Consider the following 15,007-nt stretch of genomic DNA (forward strand, 5'->3'; position numbering starts at 1 on the left):
ACCAAATAAATGTATACCAAATAATTCTTCATTGTAATTGTGGCAGAACAGACTATATTTAGCCATTACTTGCTAATGATTTCACATTTACATTTAAACACCTTTACAGTTTTATTTTTCCTCTCAATTTATTTCAACAAAACACTTTCTTGACATGAAATTCAAAAGTTACAGTTGTTTGCAAAAGTTTAAAAACCTTTACAGTTGCTTTTTTTCATAATTCATTTAAACCAAACAAAAACACTTTTCTCATAATATGAAGTTTAAAAGATGAAATGGTAAATATTGTATATGTTACATAAAAATAAATTTTCTGTCCAAAGACCTTTTTTACCCGGGCAACCCTGAGCATTCAGGTAGTGAATTGCGAGAGAGATTGCCATGAATAATCAGTAAATGCATAATTATCTCACGTAGTGTGATGGCAAATAAGTGTTGCGGGACTGCAGTTGAGCGCTTACTTTTTAAATCTGACGCTCTGATTTCGATTCCCATGCTGCGCAATTTTTTTCTTAACACTTATCATGACTTATCATGAACAGATGGATGAACAATGTTGTTGTTATTACAGAAAGGATTACGCCTGAGCACCCCTAATCCATATTTCTTTCTCAGATGCCATGGTATAATTCTAGTAACAAATATGATCACCTGCTTATCTCTACATGAGAAGTCAGATAAAAATTGATTAGGCTGTAAAATTTTTGCATTTTGTTGAAAACCAACAGCACCTGGTAACAGTTAGTATTGTCAAGAGAGAAATGTTTGATTTCATATATATTTTGTTATTTTTAATAACTTAATTAATTTGTTTTGTTATAATAAGTATAATCCAAGAATAATAATATAAAATAGATTAATATTTAAATAAAAATATAAAATGTATTGTTTTTTGTGTGTTTCCTCGAAGTTTAATAATACAATGGTTCTATGGTTCTATGTGTAATGGTTAGCATCTGAACTTTGAGTTCAATTTATCCCAAAACAAATTTTGACCAAAGACAAAGTGGCACTGCTGCCCACAAAAATCAGACTGCTGCTATAAAGCAAAATTGAAACAGCAACTCAATGGAGATAGGCACTACTATAGTTCTCCTTGAAATTTTTTTGACAGGTAATGCGCTGTTGCAATAATGAGCCCAAGTATCAATGTTCACAAGTAGTATTGAGATTGCAAGGCCAACAACTATTTGTAAGCAACTATCCTATAATCAACCATAATAATTTATGTCAGTGGTTTGTTCTCAAGTGTCTGTAAACTCTATTTTCTTCAGAAGATCAAAAATAACAATTATTCTGTCAATACTCACTAGCCAAAGTAGAAATAACAATATGCTTGTAAACTTAGCCCTATTAGTTGTGGCCTTACTAGGTTTAATAATTACTGTCTCTACGAGGTGAGGCGTGTAGTGAAGTGTGTCTACGAGGTGTGTAGTGACGGCTCCTTCTGTTGGCTGGGGGCTGAATGAACTCTTTTTTCTCAGGGCATTCTAAATTCCTGGTTTTCCGCCTCTTTGGGTAAATTGTATCAGATGTATGTTTCCTCCTCAATGTGTTGATCTTCTGCAAGCTGTTTGCTGCAGGCTCCTTTGGCTTATGTTAGCCTATCTCTATGCGCCCTCTTTTACTGATTGGCTCGTTGCCAGCTTTTACAAATTTGTAGCTGCTTTCTCTGGTTCGCAGCCAGATCCTGTCTGCCTTGGCTTACTGATAGCCCCTCCTTATAGGTATACTTATTTTCAGACTATCGCCAAATTTCACCGGACTCTTACAACATTTTCGTAATGTCTCTTTCTAGTGTCTTCGATGTCAGCCAGCGCTCTTTTCTGTCATTTGATATCTGACGCCTTGACAGCTGACATCTTTTGGGATTTTCTAACGATGGGATATGCCTGTTAATTAAACCAAGTCAATAATTTGTACAAAATTGGCCGTAACCTGAAAACGGTCAATAACTTATTTATAAAAATTGGATTTTGCTATAACCTCCTCCTGAGACAGTTCTAATGATCTATCGTACATAAGTCAAAAGAGATATTCATATTTCATGCTATACATTCTATAGTCATTATATCAATTTTGTCTTTTTTCCAGGACATTAAAATTAATGCAGATATATAGTTATATTATGATTTCATAAAGTCATATTATCTATAATAAATGATATGGCGAATTGGTATTCGCTAGCCTTTGACTAACTGTTAAACTGTTCACAACCAGGAAGGCTTGGATCTTTACTGATGAGTGTGTGGTACTTTATTTTACCATTTCACCACACTAACGTCACTGTGAAGTCTAAAATTACAGCAAAAATCACACTAAGGTACAATAGCACATATAAAACCTTTTATGCTATATTCAATACAAGCAAAAATGTAAAAAGTGTATGCAGTTAAAATATAATAAAGTGTAAAGAGACATATGCACTACTAACCGTCGCCTCCTTTACTATTAATTCTTGACTCTCAAAATGACCATAAAATGGATCCCACTATAAGCTAAAATTTTTAGTCGAACACATTTTTGACAGACAGCAAAAATGCTTGTCAAACTGAATAGTTCAAACTGATTGAGCACGCTGAGCGGATAGTTCAAGGCGGCAAGAGTTTAAAACGTGTCGGTACACCAGAAAGTCACGTCCCATTGGTCAACAAAACTGGCCCAAGAGCCCAATCCAATCCTGTCCAAAACACACACCCACAGGTGTGACAACAACCAGAGAAGCGCTAAGTCAATCAGGCCGACCACAAACAGATCTGCAGCAGCAGTTGCATAACGCACACAGCTTGTTACATAAACTTTCGTAACATGCCAGAAACAGAACACCAGTGCAAATGCCTGCAAACCAGAAACATTTACAAACGGTGTTATAAGCTATATCTATAAAATGTGTTGTAAATATTAGACTCGTTTATGACTGGTTGATGGTTCATTGTATATATGTATGACCTTGCTTGTGCTTGTCCCTCTGCAAAGTCGTTCGCTCTGTAGAATAACTTTTGGTAATTCTTGTGATGTATTGTTCTCCTTCATATGTAGTGGTGACATCATCATTTATTAACATATGGCCATACATCTCTTTATGTATGGTGGTGACATCATATATGGTCTTGCATTTACCAAGCTTGTTAATGTCTCCACCAGCTGTAATAATTAGATGGCTACTATGCTTGATACATAAGCAAATAGGAGTAGTACATCATTTACTACGTAGTTTGTAGCAGCGGGTGAGATTGCCATTTCTCTCAAATCTTTCATGCTTCCTACGCTGGCTGTCGTAGCAATGCTTCCAACGTGGATGCAATCCCAGTTTGGCAGTTTTTTCATGCTGACCTGTCAGCACTTCTATCACTGATGCAATCCTATCTCCGCAGCCTGACACGTTGACCTATCAGAGCTTCCAATACTGATGCATTCCTAGTCTGGCAGTTTATAATGCCTTTGTTTTAGGTTACAAACTTTGTGATGCCAATCCTAGTGTGATTGCTGCTTTCTGCTTTTTTCAAACTTTCCAACCCTGACAGTATGCTAAAGATGAAACAATGGAGAAGACTATAACTCCGTTGAAAGTAAGTGTAAAGAGAAAGAGTTGGACAAGGAGTGGTAGAACAAGAATAGATACAGAAGTGATCATAAAGGAGTGAACAGTGAAGTGTAGAGACACGGGTGGACAGAGTAGGAGGTAGAAAGAAATAGCCAAAGATTCATGAGGCAGTATGAACAGAGACATCGAGTAAACAGATCATTTATTGGAAACTAAAATAAAGTAATCTATGATATATGTAGCCTGACCAGCAATACTTATCCTAATATATTGATTCACATTATAACCTTTGTATTGACCAAAAACTACTTCTATAAATAATGATTGTGAGTCATAATAGTCATCAATTGATCTGCGTACATCTATTATAGACATCATCACTTACATTTTCCTTGTGTACGAGAATAATACATCCAGTTGAGTCTACTCAAGAGTTCAAGAGCTTTCAGCCTTTCATAACTCTTATATAACCATTCTCACGGAGTTAGATTCAACATTGCTCTATAGACATTTTCTATGTGTCACACACTTCTTCTACAATCAACTGGGCCGTGGGCTACCAGCTAGCATGCAGGGAAATGTATAAATGTACATAAATAAGAGTTTGTAGCTCATGTCGTAGCTTCTACCTCGACATCACTAAAGTGTACTAGTCTATGCTAGTAAGCGGAGAGTGTGTAGTATAACAGATTCATCTGGTATCTATTAGAGTATTTGCTAATCACATACTAAATTAGTAGATTCATCTGATACTTACTCTTGACTTGCAACAAAATTCACATTACAGCTATTTGGTATCAAAAGATTCACCATGTCTCACTCTACTGTGTTGTAGGTGCAAAATATGTGAAAATGTGATTACAAGCTCTTGAAAGCTCAATAACGAACAGTTAATCGTGGCAATCATGAAAACGCCGTATATTAGCATCCCTTTCTAAAATGGCTCAAATAGGACGTAGATGAACACGATGGCCTCTGCACTTTTATGCAACCTCATTCGTCAAAATATTTTCACAAATATATTTCACGCATTCAATAAAACCATGTCTATTGTTTTTACACGTCTATTTCATCGACATGGTAATTTGGTCCCTTTGAGCACTTATATCTCAAAACCTACCGTAAAAATGCGTTTAATTTTTCAACTTTACCTCGAAGGAGTGCATATCATCATCTGATAAACATTAGGAAACTGTTGGTCACTTGTGTTAGTCAAGAAATGCTGCAGAAATTTTCCGCGCTATTTGGCAGGAAGTGTAGATCACATGATCAGATTGCAACTAGACGATTAGACCAAGCCGAAACGAAACTATAAAGTAGGACCATTTGTATTTAATACGGGGTCTTCGGTAAAACCCAAAGTATTTCTTATAAACTAGTGCTACGAGACGTTTTATATTTAGCCTTTTACTAGCCTTTAAATTCACGTGATAACATCACGTGTCAAAAACGATAACCAAAATGTTCGAGAACATCATCGAAATAGATTCCACACTACGGTGTTTTTGTGATGGCCGCGATTAACTGTTCATTTTTGAACTTTTAAGAGCTTGTAATCCCAAGTAATCTTGTAGCTCCTTCCTCTCTTCATATACATTTGTACTTCTTCTTATCTGAAGATGTACAAACTCTGCCTGAGATCTCAAGTTGACAAATACTATCAAAGAGGCCAGATATTGTTCTATGCTGTTCCTGCACATCTAGTTGTTATGATGAGTTTTCTTCTCATCTCGATAAAACGGTTCATCAAATCCATGATGTTGAAACTCAAGTTTTCTGTCGAGATTAAGGAGCAGTCAAGTGTTGAGGTGTCATTATTATTTCAAGGTTTTCAAGTTCTTCAAAAGGATTTCTGGTTGAAATCAGAAGTACTCTACTTCACAGGCCAGTACCTTGTTGCTACAGAGGAAGTCAGCAAAGCGATTAAACAACCCACAACCTTTGCTGAGTTAAAAGAGATTAGCCACTTGTCTGTGGATAATGTTTTATTCAACAAGCGCCTATAGTTGTGCGCAAATCTTTTGTATTACTCACAAAATTACAAGCTAGCTTGCGAATGCTTCCAATGTTTGTCTGAGAAGCAACCTCAACAAAGCCCTTGGAAACTGCTGGCAGCACACTGCAGCAAAGAGATAGGTGACTACAGGGCGGCCCAACGACTGCTCAAAGAGGCGAGTCAGTTGTAGCATATCACAGGCTGTATAGTTGAGTGATGGTAGAAAGGTGAGTAAGCTAGCTTAAGTGTGGTGATATTAAAGAGAAAGAGCGCTATAAGTAAAGAAGTAATCTACACTTACAACAGTAGTAGAGTAACTCCCATAATAAGATGGTAGCAATAAACACAGACCACCATGGCTGGCCTACTGATGTTGTGGGAATTGATGCCAGGATAACCTATAATGATGAGTATTCCAGGTATCTAACTCATGACTTTTTGCTCCAACCTGTGTAGGTACACAGGTTAGAGCAATATTTTATTCTACATGCACAATGGAAGTGCGGAATTAAAATTTTCAAACAATTTGTTTCAGTGCTTATTTAACCGGATTAGCTTTCCGGTTTCCGGTGGAGCGCTTTTTGCCTTGGGTTCACTATAATTTTCATCCAAACTTGTAAAAATCTTTTCTTAACTGATTCGAAGATAAAACCTAGCGATGCTGCTCTCAAATGTGACCTTCACATTTTTGGCGATGTAGTGGCCACAGCAAACTGATTGATGTGCTCAACTCACAAAGATTACTCATAATTCAAGGAAGAAATTTGCTAATAGGTCTACTTGTATCTCAAGTTTATTGCATGTTGAGGCACTCGTATGCAGATGTATGGCTGTATATTATACTGAGCAAATATAAATGTGTTTGTTTAGCAGCATCATCTATTTGAACGTCACTGTTAATAAAATGGTACACTAGAATAGTTGAAAAAAGGGAACCATGGCGTTCAAATAGAGATTTTACGAGAACTCTGTTGTTGTAACTTTGGTGGATGTGGATGATGTGGATGATACCCCCTAAATATTTATTTCTGCAGGCAGAGCAATCTTTGGAGATGTCAGATGTAAATACTTCTGAGGGTGTAGAGGAGAACTACAGAGACACATTCATTACTTACAAAAATATTGGTTCAGTGTACCTGGCTTTGAGTGAGTATAAGAAAGCATTGCAATACTCTAACAAAGCTCTGAGCATGAACAAGGCTTTATACCCTGATATCAAGCATGCGATTGCAGACAGAAGTGTTAATAACTTTGGATTGGCTGATAACTAGCTGAGTAATTATGAGCAAGACAACTGCTATGAATTATCAGACATGTTATAGAAGCAAATATGGAATATGAAATAGTTGCCATACATCTTGATATTGCTGCCAACTACAATAACATAGGTTCAATGTACAACTCTTTGGGTGACTACAGAGCAGAATTAAAATATCAAAAAAAAAGCATTAGACATGCTATAGGCTTTGTATGGAAAGTATACCTACAATACCGATATTGCAATCTCCTACAATAACATTGGTTTAGTATACCACTCCATGGGCGACTACAGACGAGCATTAGAATATTACAAGAAAGCATTAGACATGCTAAAAGCTGTGTATGGAGAGGATACCAACCATACTGAAATCGCTGCCTTCTACAACATACAACTCTATGGGTGACTACAGACAAGCACTAGCATTTCACAAGAAATCATTAAACATGTTAAAAGCTGTGTATGCAGAGGGTACCAACCATGCTGATATTGCTAACTCCTACGGTAACACCGGTTCAGTATACCACTGCTTGGGTGACTACAGACAAGAATTAGAATATCAGCAGAAAGTATTAGACATGCGAAAGGCTTTGTATGGAAAGGATACCTACAATACCGATATTGCTACCTCTTACAGTAACATTGGTATAGTATACCACTCCTTGGATGACTACAGACAAGCATTAGAATATCATAAAAAAGCATTAGAGTCTCAAAAGGCTGTGTATAGAGAGAATACCAACCATACTGAAAATGCTTCCTCCTATAGTAACATTGGTTCAGTATACTACTCTTTGGGTGACTACATACAAGCATTAGAATATCATAAGAAAGCATTAGACATGTTAAAGGCTGTGTATGGAAAGGATACCAACCATACTGATATTGCTACCTCCTGCAATAACATCGGTTCAGTATACAACTCCTTGGGTGACTACAGACAAGCATAAGAAAATCACAAAAAAGCATTAGACATGCAAAAGGCTGTGTATGGAATAGATACCAACCATACTTGTATTGCTACTACCTACAATAACATTGGTGCAACATACAACTCTATGGGTGACTACAGACAAGCACTAGCATATCACAAGAAACCATTAAACATGTTAAAAGCTTGTATGCAGAGGGTACCAACCATGCTGATATTGCTAACTCTTACGGTAACACCGGTTCAGTGTACAACTTTCTGGGTGACTACAGACAAGTATAGATCATCACATGAAATCATTAGACATGCAAAAGGCTGTGTATGGAGAAGATACCAACCGCACTGATATTGCTACCACCTACAATAATATATGTGCAACATACAACTCCGTGGGTGACTACAGACGAGCACTAGAATATCACAAGAAAGCATTAGACATGCTCAAGGCCGTGTATAGAAAGGATGCCAACCATATGTACATTGCTGCCTCCTACAACAACATTGGTTCAGTATACCACTCCTTGGGTGAATACAGACAAGCATTAGAATATCTCATAAAGGCATTGCAAATGAAAGAGGCTGCGTATAAAAAGGGTACGAAACATCTTGGTATTGCTAGCATCTACGGTAAAATTGGTTTAGCATACTACCACTTGGGAGAATACAAACAAGCATTAGAATTTTACACCAAAGAATTAAACATGCTATAGACAATGCATGGAGAGGATAACATTAATGCTGATATTGCTAGTAGCTAAATTGCACCTAGCTCAACATGTTTCTTGTAGGGTCACCACACACAAGCATAAAAATGTGAGTTCAAGGCATCAGGTATGAAGCTCAAGATTAATGACAGGAATTCAGCTCATCCTCGTGATAAAAGTAACAAAGAGGCAGAGAGAGATTGTAAATAAATTAGTAACATCAACCACAACAGAGACGATCACATCAGACATGTAGCCTCACACACAAAAGATAACAATGATGACTCATATACTTGTCAGTTAAAGATGCCTATCCATGTAACCAGGGATCATAACATTTTACTTTAATTCCTAAGGGTTGGATACGACTCGTCCCTTATCAACCTGCCCCTTGCTATATAACTACCAGCAACCATTAGGCAGTGCGAGTTGACGTTCTGCTGGCTCACTTTTTACTCCTCACCTACTATTTTCATATTTCATACTGCTTATTATGGTTTCATTTGATCGGCTAGCCTACTATATCCTAACTTAAAAGTTTCATGTTTATAAAAATATGATTATGAATAAACTCATATTTTCTTGTCAGATGTTCCACTACCTTAATATAGTGCGTAGCCATCTTGGGATGTACTTCGATGGCACACAATGACATTGACCTCTATAAAAGCTATTGTAAATTACATCTTACTATATAAAATAAAGGAATAAGCTTAAACAGCTCAGGAAAAAATTTGATACGTATAAATTTACGATAAATTTGATTTGTATAGCAAAACTAAAATTGATAAATAAACTTGGCAAGGCAGTTTTATAACATTTTCTAAATAAAGCATCAACTAATTCATTCTTTAACACAGAATTATGAGAACAACAACAAACATTTTCATGCCTTTTATTGTTTCAAAAATGTTCACGGTGAGTACACCTCACTCTCTCGCTCGCCATCGCTCTCTCGTTCGCCATCACTCTCTCGCTTACCATCACTCTCTCATTGGCCATCATTCTCTCTTGCTTGCCATCGACCTCTTTCTTTCGCCATTTCTCTCCTGTTCACCATTGCTCCCTCTCGCCATTGCTTTCTCTCTTACTGTTGTTTTCTTGCCGTCACTCGCTCGCCGTCGTTATCTCGCTCGCCGTTGCTCTCTCCCTTGTTGTCACTCTCTCACCGTCGCTCTCTTGCCTTCGCTATCTCACTTGCATCGTTCTCTTTTGATGGTGAGAAAGGAGCAATGGCGAACGATGGCGAGCTTGCCGCCATTCACTGTTGTTTGCCACCACTCGTTTTCGATTACTGTTGCTCGCCGTTCCTCACCCATTGATTGCTGTTGCTTGGCGATCGATGAGCAATGCTCAATGATCATTCGACCAATAACATCAATGACTAATCTTGGTAAACAAAAATGGTTCAAATGGTTATCTTTATGAAAGTCGACAATTCGTACAAAATGTTACTCTTGTTAAAGAAGATTCCCTTGATGAGTTAGATAAATAAAAATTGTAGTGATGAGTACAAAGTAGATACTGCATTTAAGCATTTATACATTCAGCTTAGCAAGACTTACATAACTAGATCTGTAAGTTGTAGCAAACTAACAAGCATTTTTAGTAGACTCCCTTGCTAAGCAATTGTTATATCACACAGGATGCTATACAACGTATTATTCTATATATATATATATATATAATTCTCAGAGTTTGTCGTTTATCTGTTTAAATATCTGTCTGTACAGTTATAGCTATCAAAATCTCGAAGTGAAAAACTCACTAGCTGCTGGATTTGAACTCACAGAGATTGTCACTGCAAGTTTCTAACCACACATTTAACCTTCCTCTCTCTCCCCCTTTTTCTTTCCTTCTCTCTATTCAACTTCCTCTCTCCCCCCTCTCTCCCTTCCCTCTCTCTCCCCGCTTTATCTCTCTCTCCCCCTCTCTCTTTCTCCGCTTCTCTCTCCTCCCTCCTTTCTCTCTCTCCCTCTCTCTTCACCCCTCTCTCCCCTTTCTTCCCCCTCTCTCACTCTTCCCCCTTTCTTTCTCTCCCCTTCCCCCTCTCTCTCTCGCCCTGCTCTCTTCCCTCTTTATTTACCCCTTCCTCTCTCTCCACCTCTCTCCTCCTCTCTCTTCCCCTTCTCTCTTTTCCCCTCTTTCTCCCTTCCCCTCTCTTTCCCTCTTCTCTCTCCTCACTCACTCCCCCTCTCTCTCTCCCTCGCATGAACTCCACTCTCTTCCTCCCCTCTCTCTCCCTCCCCCTCTCTCTCCCCATCTCTTCTTCCCCATCTCTGTCTCCCTCCCCTTCCCTTTTCCTCTGTTTCCTTCTCCCTTTTTTTCTTTTCACACTTTCCATCTCTCTCCCACTTTCCAACTCTCTCTCTCCCACTCTCTCAATTTTTCTTCAAAATAAAATATTTCATTGTATTAACCTTTCCGCCATTCTATTCTAAAGCTCTGTCAGTGCAGATACTAGACTGGTAATCTATTCCTAAAATACTTTTAGAAGGGATCAATCATACTAATTCTTAGATAGTTCTATCATTGATTAAATTTTATTATTATTGTTAATAAAAATCAACACAATTACTCAGTGAGTCAGATATTCCAAATTCAAGATGGTAGACACTTGAGTCACAAGAAATCATTTGCTGTTGCTGGTGCTTGTTCTAAACTTACTTAGGAGGCTGCAGCGCTATTTCTGTCTGTTTTATTAATTCTACTGACTGACTTACACTCCCATTATTAGATCATTACATCAATCAGGAACAAGGCACCACAGCCCATTACATCAATTAGTGCAGTGCATAGCCTTAACCCTTCAGTTTTTACCTACCACTGAATAGTTTTCTAAATAGATACCCGTAATGTTTCCATACTAATTCACATATCTGCTGTGTAGCTTGCATGCATGTGTTATCCTAAGATGTTTTTGAGATGCACAGAAACATTGCAGTATAATTGCTTTCACTATCTAGGAGCACCAATAACCCACAGGATGAAAATATTCGATGGATTTAATAATTCGCAATTTTGCGAACAGACAATTCCGCGAATTATTAAATTTCGTGAATAATTAAATTTCGCGAATAATTAAATTTCGCGAATAATTAGTTCTATTTTTAAACACAAGGGAAAATAACTACTGCCTCAAGTTAAAAACTATTTGTTAGGCAAAAGTAGTAAACGTAGCCAAGTTCCAAATTTTTTTAAGTCATCGCCGGGGCTTTGCGTTAACCCTATTGCCAATGCATCACACCTTTTTACAAAATTATTCAAGGCTGTCACAAGGTATTCGGAATTTGGCCCGGCATCATCAAAAAAAGTCTCCTGCAATTCTTAAGTTGAAAAAACTCATAACTTACCACAAGTTGTTCGTTCATCTAAAGGCCTCCAAATCGATGAACATTCATGAAAGCCTCTGGATGAAGCCAAAAATTTATACACGGAGCTTAGCATGATCGACGTAAAATTTTTAGCTAAACAGAAACCTAAACACGTGGTATATGCGATACTTTATTGCTAGCAGCTTTCACGGATTGACAGGCACTATCTGTTACCATCACAGAGGGGTACCATACGGAATGAGTTCAACAAGGCAGGAATATTGAAAACATGATTATATTATATATATTCATATGTAAAGATATATATATATATTCAGAATATTTATATATTCTGAATATATATTAGGTCACAGAAAACCTTTACAACATCTATATAGATTTATGTCTATATATAAAATATGCATATATTCATAATATATATATATATATATACATATTTTATATACAGACATAAATATATATATATTGTAAAGATTTTGGGTGACCTTCACTTTCCTCCACTAGTACAGGACTTGATGCATGAATTTATACATATATTTTTGCTTAGTTTATAAGTTGTATAAGAATGCTCAAGTAACAGGCAATGATCTCTCTCAAGTAACAGACAAAGCCTCGATCCCTTTCTTGATCGCTCGATTTCTCTCTTAATCGCTCGATCCCTCCCTTGATCGCTCGACTCCTCTCAGGATCGCTCAATCCCTCTCTTAATCGCTCGACTCTTCTTTTGATCACTCAATCCCTCTCTTTTGATCGCTCGACTCCTCTCTTGATCGCTCGACCCCTCTCTTTTGATCGCTCGACTCCTCTCTTGATCGCTCGACCGCTCCTTTGATCGCTCGACCCCTCTCTTGATCGTTCGACCCCTCTTTTGATCGCTCAATCCCTCTCTTGATCGCTCAACCCCTCTCTTGATTAGTCAAACCCTCTATGGATCACTTGATCCCTTTCTTGATCACTCGATCTCTCTCCCTCTATCTCACTTTTGATCATTCGATCTCATTCGATCTCTGTTTCCACCTCTTATTTGATCTCTTTCTCATTTTCTGTCTCAATTTCTCTCTCACAATATCTCTTTTTTTCGATCTCCCTTGAAATTTCTTGATCTCTCTCAATTTTTTTCAAACTCTCAATCTTTCTCAATATCTTTCGATCTATCTCACTATCTCTGGATGTCACTCTCTCAATCTTTTTCCTGAGAGAGACCTCAAGACTGATCCTTAACATCACTTTTTGTCTACCTAATACTAAAGCAGTGCATAGGATGTGCTGCCACCTTGACAAGTTACAGCCAGAGGAATATAATGTTCTTAGCTAATTTTAATAGTGCAAGATAAGCTTATCAGAACAAACTCTGTATTTTTCACCCACTCACCTCATAGAAAAACAAAAGTAGAAATTAGAGGTTAGTGCATAATTGTATCTTAAAAAGTATCTCCAAAGTACAAGTCGTAAAACAGAAACTTACCAAAGTGTTTTATTTACAGCATTACGCGATTTAGAAAAAGTATTTAGTGGAAACATTCATAAGGCTTTAGAAAATGACTCAAACTAATTTAATTCCGATCAAAAAATTAACTATTCAACTCCTAATACTTTTTCATCATATGTTGTGTAAGAATTGATTCAATTCAAAATTCATTGCAAAGCAATGAATTGATATTTAATTCTTAAATATCCTATCTTCATTGACTCAACTCTATTAAACTTTTCTAAATAACGAAATCAATTCTTACAAAAGTCAACCTATGAGAACATATCAAAATAGCAATAAACCACAATTATTAATTTAGCTCAGTCAATTGACTGTTTGTATAGCAAATATCAACTTCATTATGGATTTCATTGCTTTTTTGGATGGACTTAAGTCGTGCCTACTATTTTTTGCTGGCGTACACTCGTTTTTTTTTGTATGAACAGAGTTTTTCTCATATTAATTCAATTTAAAGTCTTTTAGAATCATCAAACGATTATGCACAAGAATCAATGCATTTGAAAAACAAAAATAATGATTAATATTTTTGTAGTTTAGTGAAACTGGCTGCAAAAAAAGCGCTTTCGTTTTGCAAGTTGACAAAAATGCAGGTACACATTATCTAATATAAAAATTTAGTAGTAAAAAATGTCTTTGATTAAGTGTTGATGAATGTCACTAACAGAAATACGTTTAGGTTGCTGTTCACAATTTTTTTTATTCATCCTTCATCAGAAATTACAAAAATTGAAACCACAATTTTATGTTGTCGTGTGAGTAAAGGAAAAACTATGTACAGTACTCGTAACTTGTATCAGTTGTATGGTGTTGGTGTTATATTGCTGTGGGAGCAATAAAGCACTCACCGTGAACTCAAGATCACAAGAGGCCGTCAGCTTGGTCTCCAGTCGCTATATAGCGATGGGGGGTCACGTGTCTCCTAGACGTCTAAGCCGTAGCTTCCCGTAGCTATAACTTCTAGTAGTCTATTTAGCCTGTGGTTCTTTATTCCTGAATGTGTTACAGTATGAATATATAACATGCCCTTTTTTTCAAGACTACACTGCTTAATTTAAAATCTAAATACGAACTCTAATTCCAAAACACTCAAATTTACCCAAGTGCAACCACTATTAGCAGAACAAATAATCTCTCAAGAGGAGCGTTATATTCAATGAAGCAGGGTTATCAAGCCAAGCAGGTTAGATAATCACAAAAGCTTCAAATCATAGTTACCATTTCGAAGATGAGATGAATATCTCTCTACTCACCCAATATTCTGTTTACTTACTCGTCTTTCCTTCAGTCATCAGTTATCGCAAATTTAACAGTTTTAATCGCAACCCAATCCGTCTCAATCTACCTCATCTCCATTTAGCAAACCACCTTCCTCCATACTGGCAGTATCCCCATACCAATCGGCCTTCTCATGCTCCTCCTCCATTGCCACCAGGTTATCTGAAACTTTTGACTCAGAACCAGCAAGCTGGTCGTCATTGCCACTCTGAACTTTTGGCTCAGAACCAGCAAGCTGGTCGTCATTGCCACTCTGAACTTTTGGCTCAGGACCAGTAAGCTGATCGTCATTGCCACTCTTTCCGGAGCTTTTAGCTTGGACCTCCTATTTGGGTTCCTCAACCTTACTCTCCTCACAACTAGCATCTCTGCTAGGGACTACTCTCACAACGGAGGTTTCAGGTTGGATCTCCTCTTTGGATTCCTCAACCTTACTCTCCTTTCTAGTAGTCGTTACGGAACTCGCGCTCCT

At 37.3% G+C, this 15,007-nt stretch overlaps 2 protein-coding genes across 2 annotated transcripts; one reads left to right on the forward strand and one right to left on the reverse strand.

Moving 5' to 3' along the window:
- Positions 1-7,142: 7,142 nt before the first annotated feature.
- On the forward strand, positions 7,143-7,748 carry LOC137394490 (uncharacterized). The gene has a single exon (XM_068081213.1). The coding sequence runs from the start codon at positions 7,143-7,145 to the stop codon at positions 7,746-7,748; it is 606 nt and encodes a 201-aa protein (XP_067937314.1).
- A 2,699-nt stretch (positions 7,749-10,447) lies between these two features.
- LOC137394491 (octapeptide-repeat protein T2-like) lies at positions 10,448-10,777 on the reverse strand. The gene has a single exon (XM_068081214.1). The coding sequence runs from the start codon at positions 10,775-10,777 to the stop codon at positions 10,448-10,450; it is 330 nt and encodes a 109-aa protein (XP_067937315.1).
- Between the last annotated feature and the right edge of the window lie 4,230 nt (positions 10,778-15,007).

The sequence above is a fragment of the Watersipora subatra genome, chromosome 4 (assembly GCF_963576615.1).
Source record: "Watersipora subatra chromosome 4, tzWatSuba1.1, whole genome shotgun sequence".
NCBI lineage: Eukaryota > Metazoa > Bryozoa > Gymnolaemata > Cheilostomatida > Watersiporidae > Watersipora > Watersipora subatra.